The sequence below is a fragment of the Gossypium hirsutum genome, chromosome A12 (assembly GCF_007990345.1).
Source record: "Gossypium hirsutum isolate 1008001.06 chromosome A12, Gossypium_hirsutum_v2.1, whole genome shotgun sequence".
Taxonomy (NCBI): domain Eukaryota; kingdom Viridiplantae; phylum Streptophyta; class Magnoliopsida; order Malvales; family Malvaceae; genus Gossypium; species Gossypium hirsutum.
Window position 1 is genome coordinate 105,434,415 of NC_053435.1, and position 24,588 is coordinate 105,459,002.

The 24,588-nt window shown below is 33.7% G+C and overlaps 3 protein-coding genes and 1 pseudogene across 4 annotated transcripts; all 4 read left to right on the forward strand.

Annotated features, from left to right (window-relative positions):
* The first annotated feature begins 1,255 nt into the window (after positions 1–1,255).
* Positions 1,256–11,461, forward strand: LOC107947109 (probable GABA transporter 2). 2 transcript variants are annotated; one of them, XM_041083583.1, is made up of 8 exons: positions 1,256–1,826; positions 2,160–2,258; positions 2,517–2,580; positions 2,688–2,918; positions 3,854–3,951; positions 9,873–10,059; positions 10,281–10,411; positions 10,531–11,461. In XM_041083583.1, the coding sequence occupies exons 4-8, from the start codon at positions 2,807–2,809 to the stop codon at positions 11,155–11,157; spliced, it is 1,155 nt and encodes a 384-aa protein (XP_040939517.1). In that variant the 5' UTR covers positions 1,256–1,826; positions 2,160–2,258; positions 2,517–2,580; positions 2,688–2,806; the 3' UTR covers positions 11,158–11,461. The 2 variants fall into 2 exon arrangements, with proteins under 2 accessions (XP_040939517.1, XP_016737156.2); XM_016881667.2 differs by lacking the exons at positions 1,256–1,826; positions 2,160–2,258 and having other exon boundaries at positions 2,267–2,580.
* A 1,104-nt stretch (positions 11,462–12,565) lies between these two features.
* On the forward strand, positions 12,566–13,173 carry LOC107944694 (uncharacterized; annotated as a pseudogene).
* Positions 13,174–17,617: 4,444 nt separating this feature from the next.
* Positions 17,618–20,197, forward strand: LOC107947110 (protein SEH1). The gene is made up of 8 exons (XM_016881669.2): positions 17,618–17,895; positions 18,007–18,118; positions 18,202–18,299; positions 18,418–18,495; positions 18,573–18,728; positions 19,030–19,142; positions 19,335–19,461; positions 19,896–20,197. The coding sequence occupies exons 1-8, from the start codon at positions 17,737–17,739 to the stop codon at positions 20,028–20,030; spliced, it is 978 nt and encodes a 325-aa protein (XP_016737158.1). The 5' UTR covers positions 17,618–17,736; the 3' UTR covers positions 20,031–20,197.
* A 2,475-nt stretch (positions 20,198–22,672) lies between these two features.
* LOC107947671 (putative anthocyanidin reductase) lies at positions 22,673–24,301 on the forward strand. Its single transcript, XM_016882251.2, has 5 exons — positions 22,673–22,925; positions 22,997–23,169; positions 23,260–23,466; positions 23,556–23,944; positions 24,037–24,301. The coding sequence occupies exons 1-5, from the start codon at positions 22,802–22,804 to the stop codon at positions 24,182–24,184; spliced, it is 1,041 nt and encodes a 346-aa protein (XP_016737740.1). The 5' UTR covers positions 22,673–22,801; the 3' UTR covers positions 24,185–24,301.
* The last annotated feature ends 287 nt before the right edge of the window (positions 24,302–24,588 follow it).

Below are 24,588 nucleotides of genomic sequence, written 5' to 3' on the forward strand. Positions count from 1 at the left end.
CAATAAATAAATGAGATTTTAGTTGAAGTGTTATTGTTAAAATATCTAATATATATACTTGTTATATCGCTACCTCAATTTAGACTCGATTAGATCCTCCACTATTGGGTCACCCAAGACCCACTAAGTAGCATTAGAGTAAACATCTCTAAATGTGTTCTATAGGGTGCATTGAAATTTTTTATGCCAAGATTCTTTATAATTGAGTTTTAACTTAATGATTATTTTTTTTACTTGGTATTTATTTGCAATGAAATAAATTTGAAGTAAGATTTTTAGAATAGGATCGATGGTCAAACTACTTAAATTATCCATTCATTAGTTCAATTAAAAAAAATTAAAAATCATAAAAAATATATAGAAAGTAGAAAAAATCAATTGAACTAAATTTTTTTTAGTTCTGTTCATTGATCCATATCAATTTATGGGTTAATTGGTCTAACTTTTTATTTTAGAGCAATACCTCAATTGATTCCAAGTCTAACAAATCTAGTTTCAAAAATACCATTATTTGAAATCAAATTAGATCAAATCTTTAAACGAATGAGAGCACTACTCTCGTTATGTTTCATTTGGACTTGAGCTGATATTTAGAAAAAAGAAATCCCTACTAAAATATATAAAACCATGATTCAAACTATATTATTGAAAACCTAATGCATTATTAAGGAGAAAAGTTGAACTGTAATATTAAAAATTAAATTATTGAAAGGAGAAAGTGGAAAAGAAAAAGGGTTGGGACATTTGGATTATTCTGAACTGGAAGCAACATAACGTGTAGCAGTCTTGGAATTTGACGGGTCTAATGGATATAGAATATATATATGTGTCCACTGTCCATTTAGATTTTGTTCATTTTTCTTTATAAGATTCTCAACTTTACCACTTTATCCCCGGGCTTGGATAATTGGTGTCCACTTCAAGAAAACTCCTTTCATAAATACCAATTTACCTAATCATAATTAAACATCTAGAAAATAAGTGAAAACTAGAAACAATGGGCTGAAAATGAGAGAAGCCAATAATGTTTAAACTAAAAGACTATGTATCTATCCTATATGTCAAGTACATAAAACATAAAAGCCGCCCGTTTGTCTGGTCCATTGTAGTTTCAGTTTTAATTTAGGTGGCCGCCGCTTTTTACCTTTTCTTTTTTTTTTTCCCTGTTAGGTAGTCCTTCCATTTGCTTTGATAAGCAAATGAACAATGCAACAACTTCAACTACATAACAAGCCCCCCTTCGCACCAATGACATTGTTCCAAGCGTTAGAATTTGACTGGTCATGAATCGGCAATAAACATGTTGTTTTAACAAGACAAACCGAAGTGATGATATCCTGTCATGGTATAAAAAAACAAATGGATCTGTGTTCTCTTTCATGGAAAAGAAAAGGCCAATGTTATCAGAGAAGAAAAAGGAACTCGATGAAAACATATGGGATTGTGGGAGTCCTCTCTATGATTCATATGAATTAGCTTCAATCAGTCGTATCCTAGAGAGGCACACCATAGCTTTGCCATATCCCTGCTATCACTACGACTCGATGCGGTCGGGAATCATATCAAACAAGCCCGAATCTGAAGGGAGATCGGAGGGGAAAATGGGTAATCTTCATGCACTAGGATTGTTCCGGAAAGTCGTGAGTTGGACGCTGTGGAAGACGAGGATTAGACGGTACCGAAACAACAAGGATGAAAAGGTTTGAAGTAGCTATTCAAAATGTGCAACATGGTTTGAAATGGAACTTAAGATGCCTTAAAAATTTCATTCAAAATGTGCAACAAATGTTGGACAATAAAAAGCTACAGCTGATTGTTTTGAAGAGGTAACTGGTTTTGGCCTTGCTATAGCCATATCTGTTTGATATCCTGTAAATTCTTCATATCTATCATAATGTGGCAAAAGTTTCTTTAAACATATAAGCTTGTACGTGTATTAGGGTCAATCTCTTTTTTATTTGGTAGATGATGGGTGTTTATGTTAACCTAATAAGTAGCCATCCTTGCTTATGATATCGTGTGAAGTTTGTGGCATTTTTAACTCAATAAGTTAAAAAAGTTTCAAGCTCAGTATTTTGTTTACAGAGACATTTTCTGTTAATAATTAAAAATGATGGTTAAATTTTGGCAACATTGATTGATTGAGTAGTCTAAAACAGGGCAATTACGGCACGTTACTTACAAGCATCGTCCAAGCAATCAAAACAGAGCAGGAAACTTTCTCGCATTATCTTGAAGACTAACTTCAAACAAAAAGGGTAAAAAAAACACAATGGTGCATGTTCTATTTATGATCTTCAAATTTTGTGAAAATACCCAAGCTAGCAAAACTCCATTACAGACACACACATATATATGTTTCGTATATGATATAAGTATTTCTTGTTCTAAATATGTTACAAAACGCCGTTTCTGATTTGCCTTTTATTACTTCACTCGGCCGTATTTCATAAGTACCAAACAACTAGCCATCCTAGTTACCCTTCTTTCTTTTTTCCTCTAAAAATATGGCTCAGCCACCGCAACCGGAGCTACGTCTAGACTCTGACGCCGGAGCTGTGTTTGTTCTCGAATCAAAAGGTCAGAAACCAAAACACTCTTCAAGAGAAAAGAAAAAAAAAAGCAATGGATTTTTAGTTTCGTTGTTTTACTTTTTCTTTCTGGTTTACGATGAAATATAAATATAGGGAAGTGGTGGCATGCGGGGTTTCATCTAACGACGGCGATCGTGGGGCCGACGATCCTGACGTTACCGTATGCATTTAGAGGATTAGGATGGATACTAGGCTTCTTCTGTTTAACGGTGATGGGATGTGTAACGTTCTACTCTTACTACCTCATGTCCTTGGTGCTCGACCACTGTGAAAAAGCTGGTCGCCGCCATATACGCTTCCGAGAGCTCGCCGCTGATGTTTTAGGTAACAACTAACATCACCACCATCGTTATCATTATCATTATCTAGAATTGATTCCAACGTTTTAGGTTTGGTTTTTCAAACACTACGGAAAAGGTTTTCACATTCATGTTGCCTATCTTCTTCTTGTTGCTGCCTATTCGTTCACATTTCAAGAATAATTCCTTCTCCATCACATATTTTAATTTTTAATTTTATAAGAAATTCAATCAACTGTTTTCTTTTATAAAATTTAATTAATTAAGGTTAAATTTAAAAATTTTCACCTCAAAAAAAAAAAATTAAATTGTGATATTTTTATTACGGCATGAAGAATACTTCTCTGTTCTTCTTTTGGAAAGCGGGAAAGGCTGAACCGTTAAACTATGTTTTCGGGTTCTTGGAGTGATTGTCTCTCTTGTATTAGTTACACGTGACTTTAACGAATAGTTTTTAGGCTTTTATTATTCAAATTATATTTTATATTTAATTCGTTTACGTTTAGTTAACTCAATGACGCGGACGCCCCAACTCATTGTTTCGAACATTTATTAAGGTCTTTAATAATTGGTGAAAATATAACAGAAATGGGTATCCAAACATTTAAGTTTTCTTTATTCGGGTGCATGGTGCCACGTTGCGGCTGTCCTTTTATTATTGGTGTGAAAGCAGTTGTTTAATATATTCATTCACATAAAAATTAAATATTATTTTAATTGTGTTTTGAATTCAAATGCTCTAAGTAAGTAACTTTTTTTAGATTTTATATAAAAAATAAAATATGAATCTCAGTTGATACTCGATTGTGTACGACATAACTTAATCAAAATATTTATATATAATAAAATCTTGTTTTAGATTGAAAATGGTTTAAATTGCTATTATTCAAACATAGAAACATGAAGATGAAACTCAACCAAGTAGGGTTTTACTCTAAAGCTTTACCATTTATTATGCAGGATCAGGATGGATGTTTTATTTTGTGATATTTATTCAAACAGCCATTAACACTGGGGTTGGAATAGGAGCAATTTTGCTTGCAGGGGAATGCCTTCAGGTATATTATTGGATACCTACAATCTTTGACTTTTCAAAGATGAATAGTGGCAGAAAGTTGGCACCGAAAGGCACCGAAAGTAGAAAGTAAGATTGGTTGGCAAGTTGGGTTAAAAGTTGGCATGGGATAATTGCAATTTTGGTCCCTAATTGTATAGGGACATTGCAAGTTGATCCTTAAACCTCAACTATAAATAGGCCTAACCATCTCTTACTTTCTTCATCACACACTTGCCATTCTCTACTTAAGGCAATTGTTCTCTCTCCCTATTTGTAAACTTTCACTTGTATTTTTGGAGTGAAATATATTTGGTAGTGCCCGAGGACGTAGGCAAAATTTGCTGAACCTCGTTAAAATTCTAGTGTTCTTTATTTTTTGTTCTGCATATTTTGCAAGTGTCATTGTAGTGATTTATTGTGCTATTAAATTACGATAGAGGGATATTCTGGCTAGGAAAGATCTGGTATGTAAGCGATCCTCGTGATCCACCTCTCTTTCCTGGGAATTGAACTTAGTGTGATTTTTCAGTACAATAATTTTACTCTTTCACACGCTTCCGCGCAACAATTGGTACCAGAGCCAGGTTCGTACTTGGGGAATACGACCGTTTACGATACTATTCACGTATACGGCACTATTTACGTATACGGTACTATTCATGTATACGGCACTATTCACGTATACGGTACTGTTCACGTATACAGTAGTTGGGATTGAGGAGAAAAATGGCAGCAGCATCGTCATCAGCAAGGACTACTGTGACAAATGCAAAATTTGAAGTAGAGAAATTTGACGGTACCAATAATTTTGGTATGTGGCAGTGTGAGATCCTGGATGTCTTATGTCAGCAAGAGCTGGATATAGCCCTTGAAGAAAAACCTGACAAGATGGATGACAAGGAGTGGGCCAAGATCAATAGACAGGCGTGTGGAACAATCCGCCTATGTTTGGCCAAAGAGCAAAAGTACTCCGTCATGAGGGAGACATCAGCGAAAAAGCTGTGGGATACATTGGAAGAAAAGTTTCTAACGAAAAGTGTTGAAAATAGGCTTTATATGAAAAAGAAACTTTATCGATTCACGTATGCACCCGGTATGTCGATGAATGACCATGTGAACTCATTCAATAAAATTTTAGCAGACTTGCTAAATTTGGATGAGAAATTTGAAGATGAAGACAAGGCATTATTGTTGTTGAATTCCCTTCCTGATGAATATGATCATCTTACCACCACATTGCTTCATGGGAAGGACACGATCACATTTGATGCAGTCTGTAGTGCGTTGTATAGATCTGAGACTCGAAAGAAAGATAAAAGAGATCACAGAGATACAACTGCAGAAGTCTTAACAGTAAGAGGTCGTTCACACAGCAGCAAACCTGGTAGAAGGGGTAAGTCCAAAGGGAGACCCGCCAAAGATGAATGTGCCTTTTGTCGTGAGAAAGGGCATTGGAAAAAGAATTGTCCTAAGCTACAAAAGGGCAAGGCTATTTCTAATGCATGTGTAGCGGAGCATGATGAGGAGTCAGACTTTAGCTTGGTTGGCATGGCAATGGCATGTCAAACGGATGAGTGGATTTTGGATTCAGGATGTACTTACCATATGTGTCTTAATAAGGACTGGTTTTCTAGTCTTGAAGAACTAGAAGGTGGAGTTGTTTTTATGGGCAATGATAGTGCCTGTAAGACAATGGGTGTAGGTACAATCAAATTGAAGAACCATGACGGCTCAATCCAAGTTCTGACAGATGTTCGCTATGTACCCAGCTTGAAGAAAAATCTCATCTCATTAGGGGCCCTAGAATCTAAAGGGCTCACAATCACTTTGAGAGATGGATTACTAAAGGTAGTAGCTGGGGTATTGACGGTGATGAAAGGCACTAGAAGAAATAACTTGTACTATTTAAATGGAAGTACAGTTATTGGATCAACATCAACAGCTTCTGCGAAAGATGCAGATTCAGAGGCTACCAGGTTATGGCATAGGCGATTGGGACATGCTGGTGAAAAAGCTTTGCAGACTTTGGCAAAGCAAGGCTTGTTGAAAGGTGCAAATTCTTGCAAATTGGAATTCTGTGAACATTGTGTTCTGGGCAAGCAGACGAGGGTAAAATTTGGTTCAGCAATTCACAATACGAAAGGAATTCTGGACTATGTTCACAGTGATGTATGGGGACCTACCAAAGTGGCTTCTTTGGGAGGTATGCACTATTTTGTCACTTTTCTTGATGATTATTCAAGAAAAGTATGGGTGTATCTAATGAAAAGAAAAAATGAAGTTTTGGATGCATTTCTGAAGTGGAAGAATATGGTGGAGACTCAGACAGGTCGAAAGGTCAAACAACTTCGATCAGATAATGGTACTGAGTACAAAAATGATCCATTTCTACAAGTATGTCAAGATGAGGGCATTGTGCGACACTTCACTGTTCGAGATACACCACAACAGAATAGGGTGGCAGAACGCATGAATCGGACTATACTGGAGAAAGTTCGATGTATGTTGTCCAATGCTGGATTGGGCAAGGAATTTTGGGCTGAGGCAGTTACATATGCGTGCCATCTAATTAACCGATTGCCATCAGCTGCAATAAATGGAAAAACTCCTATGGAGATGTGGACTGGTAAACCTGCTACTGATTATGATTCTTTACATGTTTTTGGTTCCACTGCATATTATCATGTAAAAGAATCTAAGTTAGACCCAAGAGCAAAGAAAGCATTATTCATGGGTATAACTGGTGGTGTAAAAGGATACCGTCTCTGGTGTCCTGATACAAGGAAGATTGTTTTCAGTAGAGATGTAACTTTTGATGAATCAACCATGATGAAGAACGAGGATTCACAAAAGGATGACAAAACCAGTAGTACTTTGCAGCAGGTGGAGTTTGAAAAGGTTAATGATGATCCAGCTAATATTGAAAGAACAAATGATGAAGAAGTTTCGACCCAAGAACTTCTACAGCAACAAGATTCAATTGCATATAGGAGGCCAAGAAGAGAGATTCGTAAGCCTGCTCGCTTTGATGATATGGTGGCCTATGCACTTCCAATTGCAGATGATGATGTTCCTTCCACTTACACAGAAGCAATAAGTAACTCTGATGGTGTAAAGTGGAAGAAAGCTATGAATGAAGAAATGCAGTCTCTTCATAAAAATAGGACTTGGGAGTTGGTGAGACTGCCCAAGGGAAAGAAGGCAATTGGATGCAAATGGGTATATGCAAAGAAGGAAGGATTTCCTGGTAAAAATGAAATTCGATACAAGGCTAGATTGGTAGCAAAGGGTTACGCTCAGAAAGAAGGAATAGACTACAATGAAGTGTTTTCTCCAGTTGTGAAGCATTCGTCTATTCGAATTTTGCTAGCCTTGGTTGCGCAATACGATCTTGAACTAGTTCAGCTTGATGTGAAGACAGCATTTTTACACGGTGATTTGGAAGAGGAAATCTATATGACTCAGCCTGATGGATTCAATGTTGCTGATAAAGAAAATTGGGTTTGCAAACTGACAAAGTCGCTTTATGGATTGAAACAATCTCCGAGGCAGTGGTACAAGCGATTTGATCAGTTCATGAAAGGGCAAAGGTACACAAGAAGTAAATTTGATCATTGCGTATATTTTCAGAAGCTACAAGAAGGAACTTTCATATACTTGCTCTTATATGTTGATGATATGCTGATAGCATCTAAGAGCAAAGTTGAGATTGAGAGATTGAAGACTCAACGCAATCTCGAGTTTGAGATGAAAGATCTAGGTGAAGCTAAGAAGATTCTTGGCATGGAAATATGTAGAGATAGAGCTCATGGCAGAGTTAGCTTGTCTCAGAAGCAGTATTTGAAGAAAGTACTACAGCAGTTTGGCATGAACGAGCAGACCAAACCTGTAAGTACCCCGTTGGCTTCTCATTTCAAGCTTTCTGCACAACTATCTCCTTCGACGAATACGGAACGAGAATACATGTTGCAAGTTCCGTATTCTAATGCAGTGGGTAGCTTGATGTATGCAATGGTGTGTACAAGACCCAACATTTCACAGGCAGTTAGTATAGTGAGCAGGTATATGCATAATCCTGGAAAAGGACATTGGCAAGCTGTGAAATGGATTCTACGGTATATTCAGAAGACCGTGGATGTTGGATTACTGTTCAAGCAGGATAATACACTTGGTAAAGGTGTTATTGGGTACGTTGATTCTGACTATGCCGGTGATTTGGACAAGCGAAGATCAACCACCGGTTATGTGTTTACACTTGCTGGAGGACCAATAAGTTGGAAGTCTACACTACAGTCTACAGTTGCATTGTCAACCACAGAAGCCGAATACATGGCTGTAACAGAGGCTGTAAAGGAGGCTATTTGGTTACAAGGTATGGCTAAAACCTTGGGGTTGGTTCAGGAGCATATTAACGTGTATTGTGATAGTCAAAGTGCTATTCATTTAGCAAAGAATCAAGTCTATCATGTACGTACAAAACATATCGACGTACGATTCCATTTTGTGCGGGAAATTATTGAAGAAGGGAAAATTTGTCTTCAGAAGATCAAGACTGCAGATAATCCCGCAGATATGATGACCAAGGTGGTAACAACAACCAAGTTCGAACATTGTTTGAACTTGATCAATATCCTGCAAGTTTAACAGTTGAAGAAGGCACTATCAAGTATTGTTGTCAAAGGAAGAAAGAATTGTGTGAAGATAAGATTATCCTAATCAAATCTTCAAGGTGGAGATTATTGGATACCTACAATCTTTGACTTTTCAAAGATGAATAGTGGCAGAAAGTTGGCACCGAAAGGCACCGAAAGTAGAAAGTAAGATTGGTTGGCAAGTTGGGTTAAAAGTTGGCATGGGATAATTGCAATTTTGGTCCCTAATTGTATAGGGACATTGCAAGTTGTTGCAATTTTGGTCCCTAATTGTATAGGGACATTGCAAGTTGATCCTTAAACCTCAACTATAAATAGGCCTAACCATCTCTTACTTTCTTCATCCCACACTTGCCATTCTCTACTTAAGGCAATTGTTCTCTCTCCCTATTTGTAAACTTTCACTTGTATTTTTGGAGTGAAATATATTTGGTAGTGCCCGAGGACGTAGGCAAAATTTGCTGAACCTCGTTAAAATTCTAGTGTTCTTTATTTTTTGTTCTGCATATTTTGCAAGTGTCATTGTAGTGATTTATTGTGCTATTAAATTACGATAGAGGGATATTCTGGCTAGGAAAGATCTGGTATGTAAGCGATCCTCGTGATCCACCTCTCTTTCCTGGGAATTGAACTTAGTGTAATTTTTCAGTACAATAATTTTACTCTTTCACACGCTTCCGCGCAACATATATGTATATGGCCTTCCAATCTCAATTATGTATATGTCTTGTTCATTACAATTGCTTCTGTGGCAAAATCAGGGCATCTCATTTGTCATAAACACTGAAAAATTTGGTCTCTTAAAAAATCATTACTTATATACAATACAGATTAGCATGAACATTTTGTTAATTTTCTCCTCTAACATGATTACATTCTTGTAATGTTATCTGCAAGAACGATGGAGACACCTGGGGACCCATTTACCTTTAATATAAAGATACCATTAATGTCATTGTTCAAATCAACCCATTTATCATTTATTTCCATCTTCCGGTGCTAAGTTAGGTGGCTGGTTTTTGTTTAACTTTTTGGCTTTTTGCTATATAGCATATCACATCAGTCTTTTTCTGTAAACATAATTATCTGCATTATGTAAGTCTATAACTATGTAAGCAATGAGCTAGAAATGAATTCATACTCTGCAATTTTATAGTTGTTATTCATATTATCCGGCTCGATTTGAATGTTGAATATGAATATTAGATAGCTATATTTATATTAACATCACTGAATTGTTCTCCTAATTCTCTTCTTTCCATATTGTAAGATCATGTATTCGAACCTTTCCCCCAACGGATCGTTGAAACTGTACGAGTTCATAGCAATGGTAACAGTGGTTATGATAGCTCTCTCTCAGATTCCCACATTCCATTCCCTCAGACACCTCAATTTTGCTTCTCTAGTTCTCAGCTTGGGCTACACGTTCCTTGTGGTTGGTGCTTGCATCCACGCAGGTATACGTTACTTGGCTCAAATTAAACGAATAGTTTGTGAATGATGTCACTGTGACAATTGAAAGATTCAATGCTTGGCCCTTGTAGTTGGATGAATAGGCTTTAATATTGAACCACAGCAATGTGGGCAGCAGGGAGACCACTTGTCACTTGCTAAACAAAGCTTTTCAATATTGAGACAAAGCATTTTCGAACTTAAACAACTGTTACTAGTTGTGCAGGTTTGTCTAAAAATGCTCCACATAAAGACTATTCATTGGAATCTTCAAGTTCATCGAGGGTGTTCAGTGCCTTCACTTCTATATCCATAATAGCCGCCATTTTTGGAAATGGGATTCTTCCTGAAATACAAGTAAACTTCAAAATCTTACATCTGAAAGTGTTGGAACATAATTTGTTTGGTTTCTAATCTTTGTTACCACCATATATGTTTCTTGGTTTTTCATTTCAACAAGATTGTAAATGATACAGGCAACATTGGCTCCACCTGCTACTGGGAAGATGTTTAAAGGACTCTTAATGTGTTACAGTGTAATTTTACTTACTTTCTACTCAGCTTCAGTTTCTGGATACTGGGCTTTTGGAAACAAATCAAATTCAAACATTCTCAAGAGTCTAATGCCTGATGATGGACCATCATTGGCCCCGACAATAGTTATTGGCCTTGCAGTTATATTTGTTCTTTTACAGCTACTTGCCATTGGCCTGGTTTATTCTCAAGTTGCTTACGAGATCATGGAGAAGCAATCAGCTGATGTAAACCAAGGGATGTTTTCAAAAAGGAACCTTATCCCTAGGCTAATTCTTCGAACCCTGTACGTCATATTCTGTGGGTTTATGGCAGCAATGCTTCCCTTTTTTGGTGACATCAATGGTGTGATAGGTGCTATTGGCTTTATCCCTTTAGATTTTGTCCTCCCTATGCTTCTTTACAACATGACCTACAAGCCCAAAACATCATCCCTCATCTATTGGATCAATCTGTTTATCATGGTTGTCTTCACCGGTGCCGGAATCATGGGCGCTTTCTCTTCTATTAGGAAGTTGGTTGTTGATGCCAACAAGTTCAAGCTGTTTAGCACTGATGTGGTTGATTAATCATATGTATAAAGCACTAAACAAAGACTTAAGCAAAAGCCAAAGCTAAAGCCCTTTCGGGCCGGCTGAAATGTACAAATCAAATGTTTCATGAGGCGTGGCCTAGGTTGAGATTGAAAGGAGCAACGTTCCACGACAGAAAGGCAATTCTGTCTTTAGAAAATGAAACCTCTGGCATCTGAAACTAGCAGAGTTGCAGTTTAAGGAAGATGTCCTGTGCTGCTATCTTTAATCTTCTCAATTGATTTGAAAGATTGGTTTTTAAACAACAATTAAAATAAAGAATGGTAGTCTTTGATTTTAATCTCTTCCAAACTTTTCTCCTAAATAAGGAATCTCTTCCTTTACCAACCGCACCGAAGCTCAAAAATCTTGGATCATGTTGTTCTTGATTATCTTTCCCATAATCATGGCGTTTGCTAATGAAGGTTTGTTAGAAGTAGGGTATGTTAAAAAAATGCCACCATTGCGGACAACCTTAACATCATAGATGTTTACATCATCATTCGTAATCAACCGTTTTCGCACAAGTTCTAGTTGCACTAGTCAATATGCACTGTTCCAGTAATAAATCAGAAAGTCGAATTCTTTTTTCCACATTGGTTTAAATCTTGGTCCATATTGATTGTACCAATTTATTCAGATATGGATTCCAATTGCATTGGTCAAAATATTACTCACGGGCAGTGTGCATGAATAATGTTAAAATATTATTTTCTTTTACATTCTTTAAAAAAAATTATTAAATAAAGTCAAATTTTAAATAAATAAGTAACTTTAAAAATAATAATAAATAAATAAATAATTTAAATAACAAACAAACTCAAGGAAAAAATAAAATTTTATTTGTGACAACTATTAATGAATATTTTATATAATCAATTAATATTTTTATATTTGAAAATATTTAATTTAATTCATTTAATATATTTAAATATTAATAAATTCAAATAATACACGAAAATATACTAATCCAATACATACTAATTTCAATAAAAAAAAAATGATATGGCCACTAATGCAGTAGTAACTACTTTGAATGTAACACACTCCTCCTACCGAGAAAAAGAAATATCAGCATTGGGTAAATTTTTCTTTAAAGTAATATGTTATTTGAGGTTTGTAATTTTTTTTTTGAAAAAAGTATATATAAATAGAAAATGTGTAATCACTCACTTATTTTTCGAAAATGCAATGTTATCCGCACAAGAATTTTATGTAATCATTACAATCTATCACATATAAAAAAATTTACAGATCCGACTTTTAACATTTACTTTTAGAAAATAATAAAAATAAAAAGTCTCCAATATTTAATGGTCCATATGAAGAGACCGTGAGCTTTCCTTTATTTTTGGATCTTTTTATAATTATAATCTCATATCTACCCATATATAAGAAGCCTTCCTCTTTACTCGGTTCAATGGTACCACCATATGACTCGTTCCAACTCAAGCCTTTCAACCGTCAACTCGACTCAGCTAATCTCCATTAAAGAACCATGTCCATGCCTCATACAGTCGTCGACCATACTCAATCTCCTCCTCCCCTACACTACTCCACCACCCTTCCTCCGCCACCGGTTTCCAAAAAGCAGCCTTCCAAATTCTCTCGCTCCATCCTCAAACTCTTCAAATTCGTATTCAAGTTCAGACAAAGTTCGAGTCATTCGGTTTTGTGGTTGAAACAAAGATCGCTCGGGGACTACTTCGTAGTTTACGACAAGACGGGTGCACTCACGACGATCCCCGAGGTCCCGGAGATCGATTTTGGAGGACTTTCGCCGGAGATTAACTCGTTGGTAGTCGAGAGAAGTGAATCGGAAAGCTTCACTGCAGCCTCCACTGTCGGTATTTCATGTGCTTAAAAGAAGCTAAATTATACAGAAATATTATCATATACATATATATGAATAACGAGGATGTGATCAAATAGTTTGTTTATATTTTGATCATATTTTTTAGGTTTATTTTTTCCTCTTTAATGTTACCTTAATTAGTTGAAGTTTTGTACTTTGATCCTTTCATGTCTCAGACTCTCAGTTCTATGATCATCAGCTGAATTTGTGGTTACAATTAAGCCATTTTATGTACTGTATGGAAGAGTGATTCACTTTGCGTTTATGGAGGATTTTATATCTTAATTATCATTTTATGATGTTCATATAGTTATATTACAAATTGATCCTACGTGTTGAGATGCAGTGAAGATTCTTGACTAATTAACTCAAAATTAGAGTTGGGAAAATTATTTATGATCATTATTTTATAGTGTCTTAAAGTTTGCATTAATGGAAAAAAATGAAACCTATATCAGAATCAGATATGGTAGGTTCTTTATTATTATCCAAATACATCATCGGATGCATATTCTTAAGAATGAAGAAATTAGTTAGCCCATCCTCAAGTTCTTGGTCTAATGATGAAATTTGTGTTAGATTTTGGATTGGGTTAATTTGATAATCGTAAAGTAATTGCATGTACTTCAAGATCAATTGGGTTAAAATTAGTAGTAATATAAATCTTATTTAAATATCTTGAAAAAATTTTACTTTTCTTTTTGAGTTAGAAAAAGAGTTTAAAGAGCTCTAGAAAAAGAGTTTAAACTTGAAATTAAATATTAACTCATGATTTGAATCAACGTAAATATTTTATTCTTATAATAATAGTTTAGTACCAATAAGTGTTAGGTGTAATAGTAAGATATTTTATATTTTTAAAGAAAGATACAAATTCAAACTTTAAAGATGATATTATTTTAAAATAGACACCAACAATATTTAAAAAAAGAAGTGGAAACTAACCAATATTATCTGTACGTGTACAAGATTGGCAAACAAAGGTGGAAACTAACCAATATTTCTTCAATATTATCATAGAAGCAACTAACTTTTTTTTTGAAAAAAAAAAACCAAAGCTGTCTTAATTAATTTTTACTTAGTTTGATCAGTTTCCATTCATGATTTTGTGCTGTAATTGTAATGAGAGTTCATTGTCAATCAGCTGTGGTGGTTGTGCTTTAACGTGGGTTCTTATCTGGATTTTGTAGATGACCTTAAGCCGACGAAACTATTTCACGAAGCAAAGTTAAAAGAGGTCCAACTGTTGGCCTTGCCCATTTCCCACACCTGATCTCAACATAGACACTTAACGCTATAAACAATTACACAACAAAATCCTCTGCCCCTTCACTGTATCTTTCTGCCCACCAATGATTTTTTAACACGTGTCCAAGTTAACCTTTGTAGTTATATTCTTTGACTTGAAATATTTTGACACGTTAAGTTGTGAGAAGAAGGATAAAAAAAAATTACTTTTTCATTTGAGTTTGCTCGGTAATCTGGATCTTTACCACAGGAACTTGCAAACGCTTCCTCCATGCTCAAGATTCTAACACCTATTTATAACTTGCATGTTTTTACTGCTTATCGAGTTCCTTATATGGTTTTTTAGAACCCACTACAAATTCGGAGCACAACCCATGCCCATATAAAGTGAATCTCAAGAACAGATGGGTCTGATCGGGTTTATAAAGTGAATCTCAAAATATGGCAATTAAGAGACTGTGGAGTGTTAAACGTGTGACGAAAGTGCTTTTTAGATTTGAAATTGAGATATTGAGTCTAATCCAACATGGCAATATCGTTAAAAATGTTGATGTTTTGCAGTGGAGATGAGTTTAGGTTTCTAGTTTATGAATACATGGAGAACAATAGTTTGGGTGATGTGTTGCACGAAGATAAATGCACAGGTTTACAATAGTAATCGGCGCCGCTTAAGGGTTGGCTTATTTGCACCACGATTATCAACTATCTATCGTGCACTGGGATGTGAAGAGTAACAATATGTTCTGATCTGCTGTATAAACACAATATCCTCGCACTGATGTCTCAGTTTCAGAGAAATCTGATAGAGGTAATGCAGAAAAAAAAATCATTACCACTGGCTTTCTCCTTAGTAAACAGCGCAGTTGTACTAACATTATTATTCTTAAGATATGATAGAGCTCAACTTCTCGCATAAGTCATTTGCTCTTTGTTGAGAACTTGACATATCTTCACTCAAACCAGAGTCCATAGCAAAATCTGGTCGAGGCGTATTCATGAGTTCCATTATAAAGTTTACATGCCACAAGGACATGCTTGCAAAGAAGAACAGTCGTAAAGTTCAAAAGACAGACACCCTTAGCACATCTATAGGAATTTGCAAATCTAGTCACCAGCTTCTCACTTATACCCCTGAATGAACAGCAGCAACCTCCAAACAAATTATCAGCAACCTCTTGCAAGTCAATCGATGGCGTTTCCACAAAATCTGTACGAGCGAAAGAGGCTAACGTTGCAGATTGAGGTTGGGGCGCTGGTGGCGGTGCCATGTTTCGTGCTGCCGGAATCCATAGCTATATCGCACCAGACAGTTCACGGATACTACTGTCTAAACTTTACAGTAACAAAGTGTTAACATAAAAATAGCTTGTACACATGTCAAAAAATCATAATAACAAATATTATATAACTATTAACATTTATATTTTTTTATTAATTTAATTTTTATCTTTTTTAGTTATGTTTAATTTTCAATATTTTAAAAAAGTAATGATCAAATTTAGTTAAAAAAATAATGGTTAAATTAACAAAATATATATATTGAGATCTAAATTTATCATTATACCTAAAAAGAATTCATAAATTATGTTTGACTCATAAATTTGATTTAGTTAAGAAATTAAATATTTTGAAAAGAAAAGAAATTAAATATTAAATATTCTTAAAATATATAATTATTAACACGCTTATTTGATAAGCCATTAAAAAAAATATCCAACATTTTTTTTTATAAATTTATTCGATAACTTTAATAAATTTTATCCAAAAATACTAGCTACCCTGCTACTTAATATTCAAGATCGAAGAGATAAGTTAATTTAAAATATATATATATTTAAAATAAATTATCTCTTTAATGTTTTTAAAAATTAAAAGTGAGGGATCTATATAAGTGATCTTACGTCATTTTGTAATTTTTTATATGATTAATATTTTAACAATTTAATCATTAAATTTATTTATATTTTTGTACTTGTCATGTATGTAAATATTTTAATCATCTGATATCTCAATTATATCTATTTAAAATATTTTCTATATTAATATATATTTAGCGGTTGAAAGTTTTTTTTAACATAAAATGAGTAATTATAAAATTTTAATTTATGGCAAACTTGACATGCATGATCTATATGAATGAAGCATGAAATTAGTGGCCAAGAGAGAAAGTTTTATTGGGGAATTTGAATTAAATTGTATGTTTTTATGAGAACTAAAATGTAATTTCATTATTTTAATAGCTTCTATCTTTACAACTTTTTAAATCATTAAATAAAAAATTATATCATTTTTAATGGGTCAAAGTACAATTTTACCATTTGTAACTTAAAACTATGTAAACTTTAAAGGGTTAAAAATTAAATTTCACGTAGGAAGGGGGAGCCCTTTCCAGCCTCCCTTCATACCACCACTATAACAATTTGATAGATGAATTATTAAAATATTAGTCGTATAAAAAGTTACGATATGAAATTTTTATTTTTTCATCGTTACAAGTGGATCTTTTCCAAAATTAAATATTTTAATTTATTATATTTAATTTTATCCAAAATTATCTAAATTAATATAAAATATCATATTAATAAGATTAAAATTATGAAATAAATAATTAAAAAAATAAATGGGCTTATAAGATGCGAAGAATTAATCACTAAACTCGCTCAAGTGAATACCTTAAAAAAAACTAAAAAAATCATGAAATAAGTAATTTAAAAAAATAAATCTTATTATTATTTATTAACTCTTACAAGCATAACAGATAATTTTATATATAAATTCAAAATTTATAAATTTATAAACTTTAATTTTCAATTTACCAAAAAATAATTTTCCATATTCGCATGTTTGTCACCACTAATTTGTAATCAAAACAAATATTTAATTGTGTCATTAATTGTATGAAAAAAAAAAGCAAATTATTGTGGGTAGAACTAAAATATTTTAATATGATTTTATATTTGAGTTGAGTTTCAATATTTAATTTAATATTTAAATTTTATTTCTTTTTAATTTTTAAGTTTGGCTTCAAAATTTAGTTTGATACTTGAGTTTTTCTTTTTTCTATTTAAATACTTGAAATTGGCTTCAATGTTCAATTTGGTATTTGAGTTTTTATTTTTGTTCCAACTAAGTACCTATGTTTTTTTACTAGAGCACACTATCAAATATTAATTGGGCCACATAAATTTGTTTGGTCAGGGTGCCAAATTGAACATTGATGCCAAACTTAAATATCAAATTGGGACAAAAATTCTTAGGTATTAAATTGAATTTTGAAGCTAAACTCAAGTACCAAATGATATATTAACCCTCAAAAATACGGTTTACAGTAAGGGTCAAGCCCAATAACTCAGTCAATCCAAAGGTTCAAATTTAAATCCACAATCTTTGGCGGGCTTGGCCCTGTTCAAACCCTCCCTACCGGCGGAGTTTAGGGTTTTGTAGCAACTGAATCTCTAACAAATTGTACGGACATGGAGAAACCAGTGGCGACACTCGATAAAGGCGCAATATGCTTGGCCTGGAACTACTGCGGCCAGAGATTAGCCGCCGGCTTCGTCGATGGTTGTCTCTCAATTTTAGATTCTCGTGACCCTTTGTCTTCTTCATTCACTTCCTCCTCCAAATTCAAGGTCCACTGAAACAAAAGAATACATTTTTTTTTCCTTTCTGTATTCATTTTTATCTAATTAATACTTATCCATTTTAGGCTTAAAGTTTGATTCACCACCCCTTTGATTTAGGTGCACGAAGGTTGCATTGTGAAGGTTACTTGGATCCCGCCCGAGTATGGGGTTGCTGTTGCTTGCATTTCAGAAGATGGGACTTTATCAATATGGGAAGAGCTTGTAGAAGGTAATTAATTTCTTGACATTTAATGGTTACATTTGGTAAATAATATTTCGAAATTGCCAATTCATATTGTATATTCTTATTAGGTACAAATCCTCTTGAATGGAAGCCATGCAGGAGCTTTAAAACTAGCTCTAAGGTTTTAGATGTTCAATTTAGTGTCAGTCAAACGAGCTTGAAAATGGTGAGCTGTAAAATTGGGTTTTTCTTTTCTTCATCATGTTTCCATAATAGCAAATATAGCTTATTGTGCGTTAGAGTAGCAGTTTTATAGCATATTAAAATTCCTCTTTATTTTATAGGTTGCTGCTTACTCAGATGGCTTCGTGAAAGTCTTTGAGCTCCTTGATCCTTTAGAACTAAAGAACTGGCAACTTCAGGTGATCAGTTCTCTCCAACTTGGTCCACTTATCCACTTTATGATTTTCTTTTAACTTTCTTATGTTCTTATTGCCAGGCCGAATTTCAAAATGTTATAGATTCGGTTTCCATAGTAGGGAAGGCTTCATGCTTGACAGCATGTATTTCATGGAATCCACAAAATGGTGAAGGCCAAGAATCAAGCTTTATTTTGGGTTTCAATTCTGACACTCCACAACTCAATTCCCCCAAGGTATTGCCGTATTTGTTTTCCTTGTAACTAAATTTTGCTCTAATATGATGGGAATGGAGTAACATCGATTCAGTTCATATATGCTCACATTGTATCTGTAGTTATTGAAACTTATTCGGTTTGATTCATCAAGTTCCAGAAAATTTTTGAGTTATTGAAGCTTGTGCAAGCCTGGTAGCCATATTATATAACTTACACATTGATGTGAGGAATTTGTGTGGTAGCATTATTCCTGAGCTAACATAATTGTGTGAATGTGTTATTAAAATTGCTAATTTAGACTCACTCTAGAGTTCAATAGGTGTGGGAATTTGATCCAGCTCATCAGAGATGGCTGCCAGTAGCAGAGTTGGCTTTGCCTGGTGACAAGGGAGATCAAATATATTCTGTTGCATGGGCACCAAACATTGGACGGTAATGGAAATAATTTTTCTTTTTGAAAATTGTGTTTTTCCACGCACCATTGGCCTGCAATTACTAGCACTGTAAACATTATTATATAAAGTCCACAAGTTCCTCATTTGCATTGGGATTCAACTTGGATAGTTTCCAGATCATTTTGATTTGTCTGTTGAAACAGATTACTGCCTTCTTTTGGTGATGTAGGCCATATGAGGTAATAGCTACTGCATCTCAAAAAGGAATTTCTGTATGGCGTGTTGGATCAACCACTGACATGGATGGAAGGCTCTCCATGGAGAAGGTTGCATTGCTTTCTGGACATAACAGTGAGGTATTCTATATTTAGAATTTTACATTTTGAGGTTCTTTATATTGTTTTCTGTTAGTCTACATATGATTTGTATAGTTATCACTCTTCTCTAGTTCGACTTTCAACATGATAAATGCAGTTTTCAGTCAGATGGTGAGATAAATCGTCTAAAATCCTCCCTGATAGAATTGAGGGATTTGAAAATTTACATTACTAATCTCACCGGGATTTCAAAGTTTCTTTCTCTGTTTCTCATTGCGGATAACTGCGTTACTTTTACATGAGCATTTGTGACATGAAAATTGCACCTAAGACCTGGAAAAGAGGTTATTAATAAGATTCAGAGGAACTGCTGAAGTTTATGCCCTACATGCCTGCACTGCTAATAGTTTAGGTAGATCTGGTTTCATTTTCATGCAAAGGGTTTGATTATTTCAATGTTGTTTGATGATTAGGTGTGGCAGATGGAATGGGATATGAGTGGAATGACCTTGGCAACCACCGGGGGTGATGGGCGTGTAAGGCTGTGGCAATCTAACTTGAACGGCACTTGGCATGAACAAGCAACGCTTGAACCCACTTCATCTTAGGCCTTCTATAATTTCGTTATTTAATTCCTTAGCTCTTCTTTTGCCAGCCAAATTGTGCATGTTTTCCAATTGAAGGCTTTTGCTGCTGCTGCTATTGTATTTTTAAACACCATCTACTTTTGCTGCTCATTTTTATATAAATATGAATGAATCAAATTTTATATAAATATACAACACTTTAACCATGATTATGGCATGCGAAAATAAATTAGCATTATATGCATACAAGGATAATCAAATCTACTTCAAACCATTAGAACTTTTGTCCGAAGTCTTCATTTGTCTTGATGCTGGATTTGCCACTCTGATGAAACAGAACCTAATTTCAAACCATACAATTTATTAGTTTTAGGCTTAATATACCATTTGGTACCTGTCTTTGGTTTTTATTTTCAATTTTGTACTTGGGTTTTTTTGTCCCAATTTAATATTATGTTTCGCTTTAATATTTAATTTGGTACTCAAATTAAATGGTACTAGTAAAAAAAAAAAGAGGTAAATTGCACCATTAGACACTAATCACTCTAATATAGGGTGTTTTTACTTTGGTCACTTAAAATAATAAAGTAATCATTGCCGTTAATGAAATTAAACAAAGTGGTCACTCATCGTTAAACCCGTAACTTCTATTATTCTTTTTCTTTTTCTCATCTCTCTTCTAACCAAAGAACTTTAATGGTCGTCTCCCTTAAAGATGTCGTCTCTGCTTTCCTGATACCACTGCCACCTCCTACTCTCTTAAGCTGTAGTCTTCCACCAATAAACTCAAATAAACACCATTACCATCACTCATTTTAAATCTAATTCACCAAACCCTTCATTCGTTAACCATCACCTCCATCATATACCCCACTTTTCATCATCATCGCCCACCACACTATTTAAGCCCCTATTCAACCACCAATATCTCCATACACCTGAACCAAGTGAGAAAAAAGATTCAAAAAATAAGAAATGCCCAAAAATAGAACTTGAAAAAGAAAAAAAAGACAAGTCAAAATACAAGAGAGAAACAAGTGAGAAAAAGATGAAAAGAGAAAACACCCTAGGTAGGTCTGGTCAAGATTCAAAAGAATATGGTGATGGTCGCTTTTTAATTTTGTGCCTCTACTATATTTAAAATAGGAATTTTTGCTTTACTCTTTAATTTAACATAATTTAATTATATTATTTTTATAATTTCATTTATTAATTCAAATAATTAATGTCAATAACTATTTCAGTAAGAATGTTAAAAGTGAATTTCACTTAAAATACTATTTTAACATAAAATTTATATATTTCATGATAAGTTAAAATTTGTGATTTTAAGAAAAAATTCACATAAGTGTTTTAATCGAAATACTTAAGGGTATTAGTTATTTGTATTGACATATGATATTATAAACGTGAAAATACTAAATTATGTCAAATTAAAAATAGTGATTAAAATCTCAAATTTATCCGCAATAAAAATACCATAAACTTGATATTCAAACAATTTCAACGTAAGACAATAATCCTAGACAATATATGCTTTTATTTATATAAATACATATAGTCATTAAATTTATAATAAAAAGTTAAATATTTGACACTATTATTTTTGAGGATTTATATATTTTATATTCGAGTATTTGATTTATTATCTAATATTAATTTATAATTTATATGAATATAAATCGAAGAATGATTACTCAAATTTATTTTTATTTTAATTCAAACATTTTAAATATTTATATTCGTTACTGAAATTTGAATTACTGATTGAGATATTCAAATTGAGTATCCATTTTATATATTCAAAGTTATTGTTAAACATGAAATTTTAAATTTCAAAAAATAATTTTAAAAATTATAATATTTTTAAGAATTGAATTAATGAAGTATTTTACTTTTAGTTATATAAGTGTAGCATATTCGGGTGACATTCATTTATTTTTATTTTTCATCTATATATAAAAATTTGTAAGAATTATATATTTGATAACGGTACGTAATAGAAAAAGAATGACCGAAAGTTATTAAATCATTTAAAATTGATAATGGTTTAAAAATTAATTTAGTAATATTTAAATTATATTTATAATTTTTAAAAAATGATTATATAGGTTTAATGATTAACATCTTTATTAGTAGTATTATATATAGTTTATATTTTTTTTTCATTTTCTTAGTTTGATTTGCAAGGTAATTCATATATTAAAAGTTGGTTTAGGATTGATAACCACTCTGAAGAAAAAAAGTTAAACTAATGTTCTCTTATATTGTTAATAATATTCATACTAATTAAACTAAGACTCAATTGTATTATAAATAACTATAAAATTTTCCGTCATAGTTTCTATATATATATAGTTATTCTTTTTTGTTATTCTTCGTATAAAAGGTACGTCCAATATAATTTAATATTACTTGGCAATTAAGGTAAAAAAATTGACACAACATAGCTAAAAAAAGGACACGTGACAAATATATATGTGCCGCCAAATGTCATGCAAAAACTCATCAAAGTCCAACAAAGTGGAATTTTTTATGCCAAATTTAATATATATTAAGGAAAAAAAGTCATAATTGAAGATACCGATGGTATTTATTCGGCCGATCGAAGGGAGTGTGAGCTTTTATTTTTAATATATTGATTTTATAGTTGACTATTTCACATCGACAACCGGTGGGGACAAATGATTATTTCAAAGCAAGTGAATTTGGTGATGCCTATCGCCTAGGCTGCTCTTTATATATCTAAACACCTTTGCACGTCTTCTATAATTATAGCAGAGGTCTCAGCCATGGACAAGCAAGCAACAAGCAAGGTCTGCTGCGTTACTGGAGGTTCTGGATATTTAGGTTCTTGGCTTGTTAAGAAGTTCCTCCATAAGGGCTACACTGTCCATGCAACCCTACGAAACTTAGGTTCTCTCTGCGTATATATATGTGCTTCTTCTTACAGTTGATGAAATTTCTGATGATAATTTGAACTGCAGATGATAAATCGAAAGTTGGGTTTTTGAAGTCCCTGCCTGGCGCACACACCAAACTGGTTTTATTCCAAGCTGATATCTACAATCCCGACGAGTTCAAACATGCAGTTCAGGGGTGTGAATATGTGTTTCATGTGGCTACTGCAAAGCAAACAGCCGACAGTCAAAGCTCACAGGTTAATAACTAGTCTCTCTTAGTCTTTCTTTTTTTCAAGTTAGCTTAGCTGCCGGCAGATAATCATGGATTTGTTGATTTACATATGCAGAAAATCATTGAAGCAACGGTTTCAGGTGTGAGGAGCATCGCCGAGTCCTGCCTCAAATCGCCAAGCGTTAAACGACTTATCTACACGGCTTCGGTTATCGCAGTATCGCCATTAATGAAAGATGGGTTCAACGTCAAATCTTGCGTGGATGAATCGTATTGGACTGATGTTGATGTTGCATCAATCCATGGCCTTCAATATATGCGGGTCACTAATTTTATATTTTACTAATTTAGAACTTTTATCTTTGAATTAATTCTGACTTTCTTTTCCTTTTAATTAATTTTTGGTTATAGACATATACTATATCGAAAACCTTAGCGGAAAAAGTGGCATTGAGCTATAACGGTGAAGCTAATGTTAATGGCGACAAGCTCGAAGTTGTGACTCTTCCTTGTGGGCTTGTTGGAGGGGAGACTCTGCTTTCATTCGTGCCTTCAAGCATCGCGGCCTTGTTTTCGCCGCTTACTGGGAACTCATCTACTTTGGTGGCCTTACAATACATGGAACAGCTTCTGGGATCGGTTCCTATAGTTCACATCGATGACGTTTGCGATGCCCATATCTTCTGCATGGAGAAACCCACCATGGCCGGCAGATTCATCTGTGCCGCAGCTAATCCAACCATAAGACAAATCGCAACCCATTTTCGAGAAAATTATCCAAAATACCAGATACCAGAAGAGTAAGTAAGAAATATACAGTAATCGCTAGTGAATAAATATAAAATTCATTAGGAAAAATGCATATATGAAATTGGTTTTAATGAACGGACAGGTTGATGGGGGAAGAAAAGGAAGGTATCACATGGGACAACAGCAAACTGGTGAAGATGGGATTTGAGTACAAGGAGGACATGGGAAAAATATTGGATGATAGCGTAAAATGTGGAATGCGACTTGCAGCTGTGGGCTCTCTCTGTTAGTGATGTTTTGTTGTTTTATACGTATATGGTGAAGCCATCACTTATTAGATTTCAGCAGAGACACAGGAATAATAAAAAAACTGTATCAATGTTTATTAGATTACAACATTCCTACCATCTCGGTGAAAAATGAAAAAATCATACCAAATAAAATATAATATGACGTATATTACATCTTTTTAAGAGAAGTTATAGATTTAAAACTTATAGATAATATGAATTTTAAATATGGACAGTGAATTGAATATAGTTACACAAAAAATTGAGTAAAAAAGAAGAAGATAAGGATGCAAGAAGAAAAATAAATTACCTGAGCTTTAACTTAATTCACAATGTTATAATTACAATAATTAGAGAAATAGGAATTTAAGTGTGCTTAAATGTGCTTTTGTACATTATGAAAA

What these genes read in the sequence shown, in the direction of transcription:
- LOC107947110 (XM_016881669.2), top strand. Translation starts at nt 17,737, where the DNA reads ATGGAGAAACCAGTGGCGACACTCGATAAAGGCGCAATATGCTTGGCC. An exon ending in TGGGCACCAAACATTGGACG is followed by an intron (nt 19,143 to 19,334) that starts GTAATGGAAATA and finishes TTGGTGATGTAG; the next exon opens with GCCATATGAGGTAATAGCTA. An exon ending in TTTCTGGACATAACAGTGAG is followed by an intron (nt 19,462 to 19,895) that starts GTATTCTATATT and finishes TTTGATGATTAG; the next exon opens with GTGTGGCAGATGGAATGGGA.
- LOC107947109 (XM_016881667.2), top strand. Translation starts at nt 2,508, where the DNA reads ATGGCTCAGCCACCGCAACCGGAGCTACGTCTAGACTCTGACGCCGGA. An exon ending in TTGCAGGGGAATGCCTTCAG is followed by an intron (nt 3,952 to 9,872) that starts GTATATTATTGG and finishes CCATATTGTAAG; the next exon opens with ATCATGTATTCGAACCTTTC. An exon ending in GGATTCTTCCTGAAATACAA is followed by an intron (nt 10,412 to 10,530) that starts GTAAACTTCAAA and finishes TAAATGATACAG; the next exon opens with GCAACATTGGCTCCACCTGC.
- LOC107947671 (XM_016882251.2), top strand. Translation starts at nt 22,802, where the DNA reads ATGGACAAGCAAGCAACAAGCAAGGTCTGCTGCGTTACTGGAGGTTCT. An exon ending in TGCAACCCTACGAAACTTAG is followed by an intron (nt 22,926 to 22,996) that starts GTTCTCTCTGCG and finishes TTTGAACTGCAG; the next exon opens with ATGATAAATCGAAAGTTGGG. An exon ending in CCGACAGTCAAAGCTCACAG is followed by an intron (nt 23,170 to 23,259) that starts GTTAATAACTAG and finishes TTACATATGCAG; the next exon opens with AAAATCATTGAAGCAACGGT.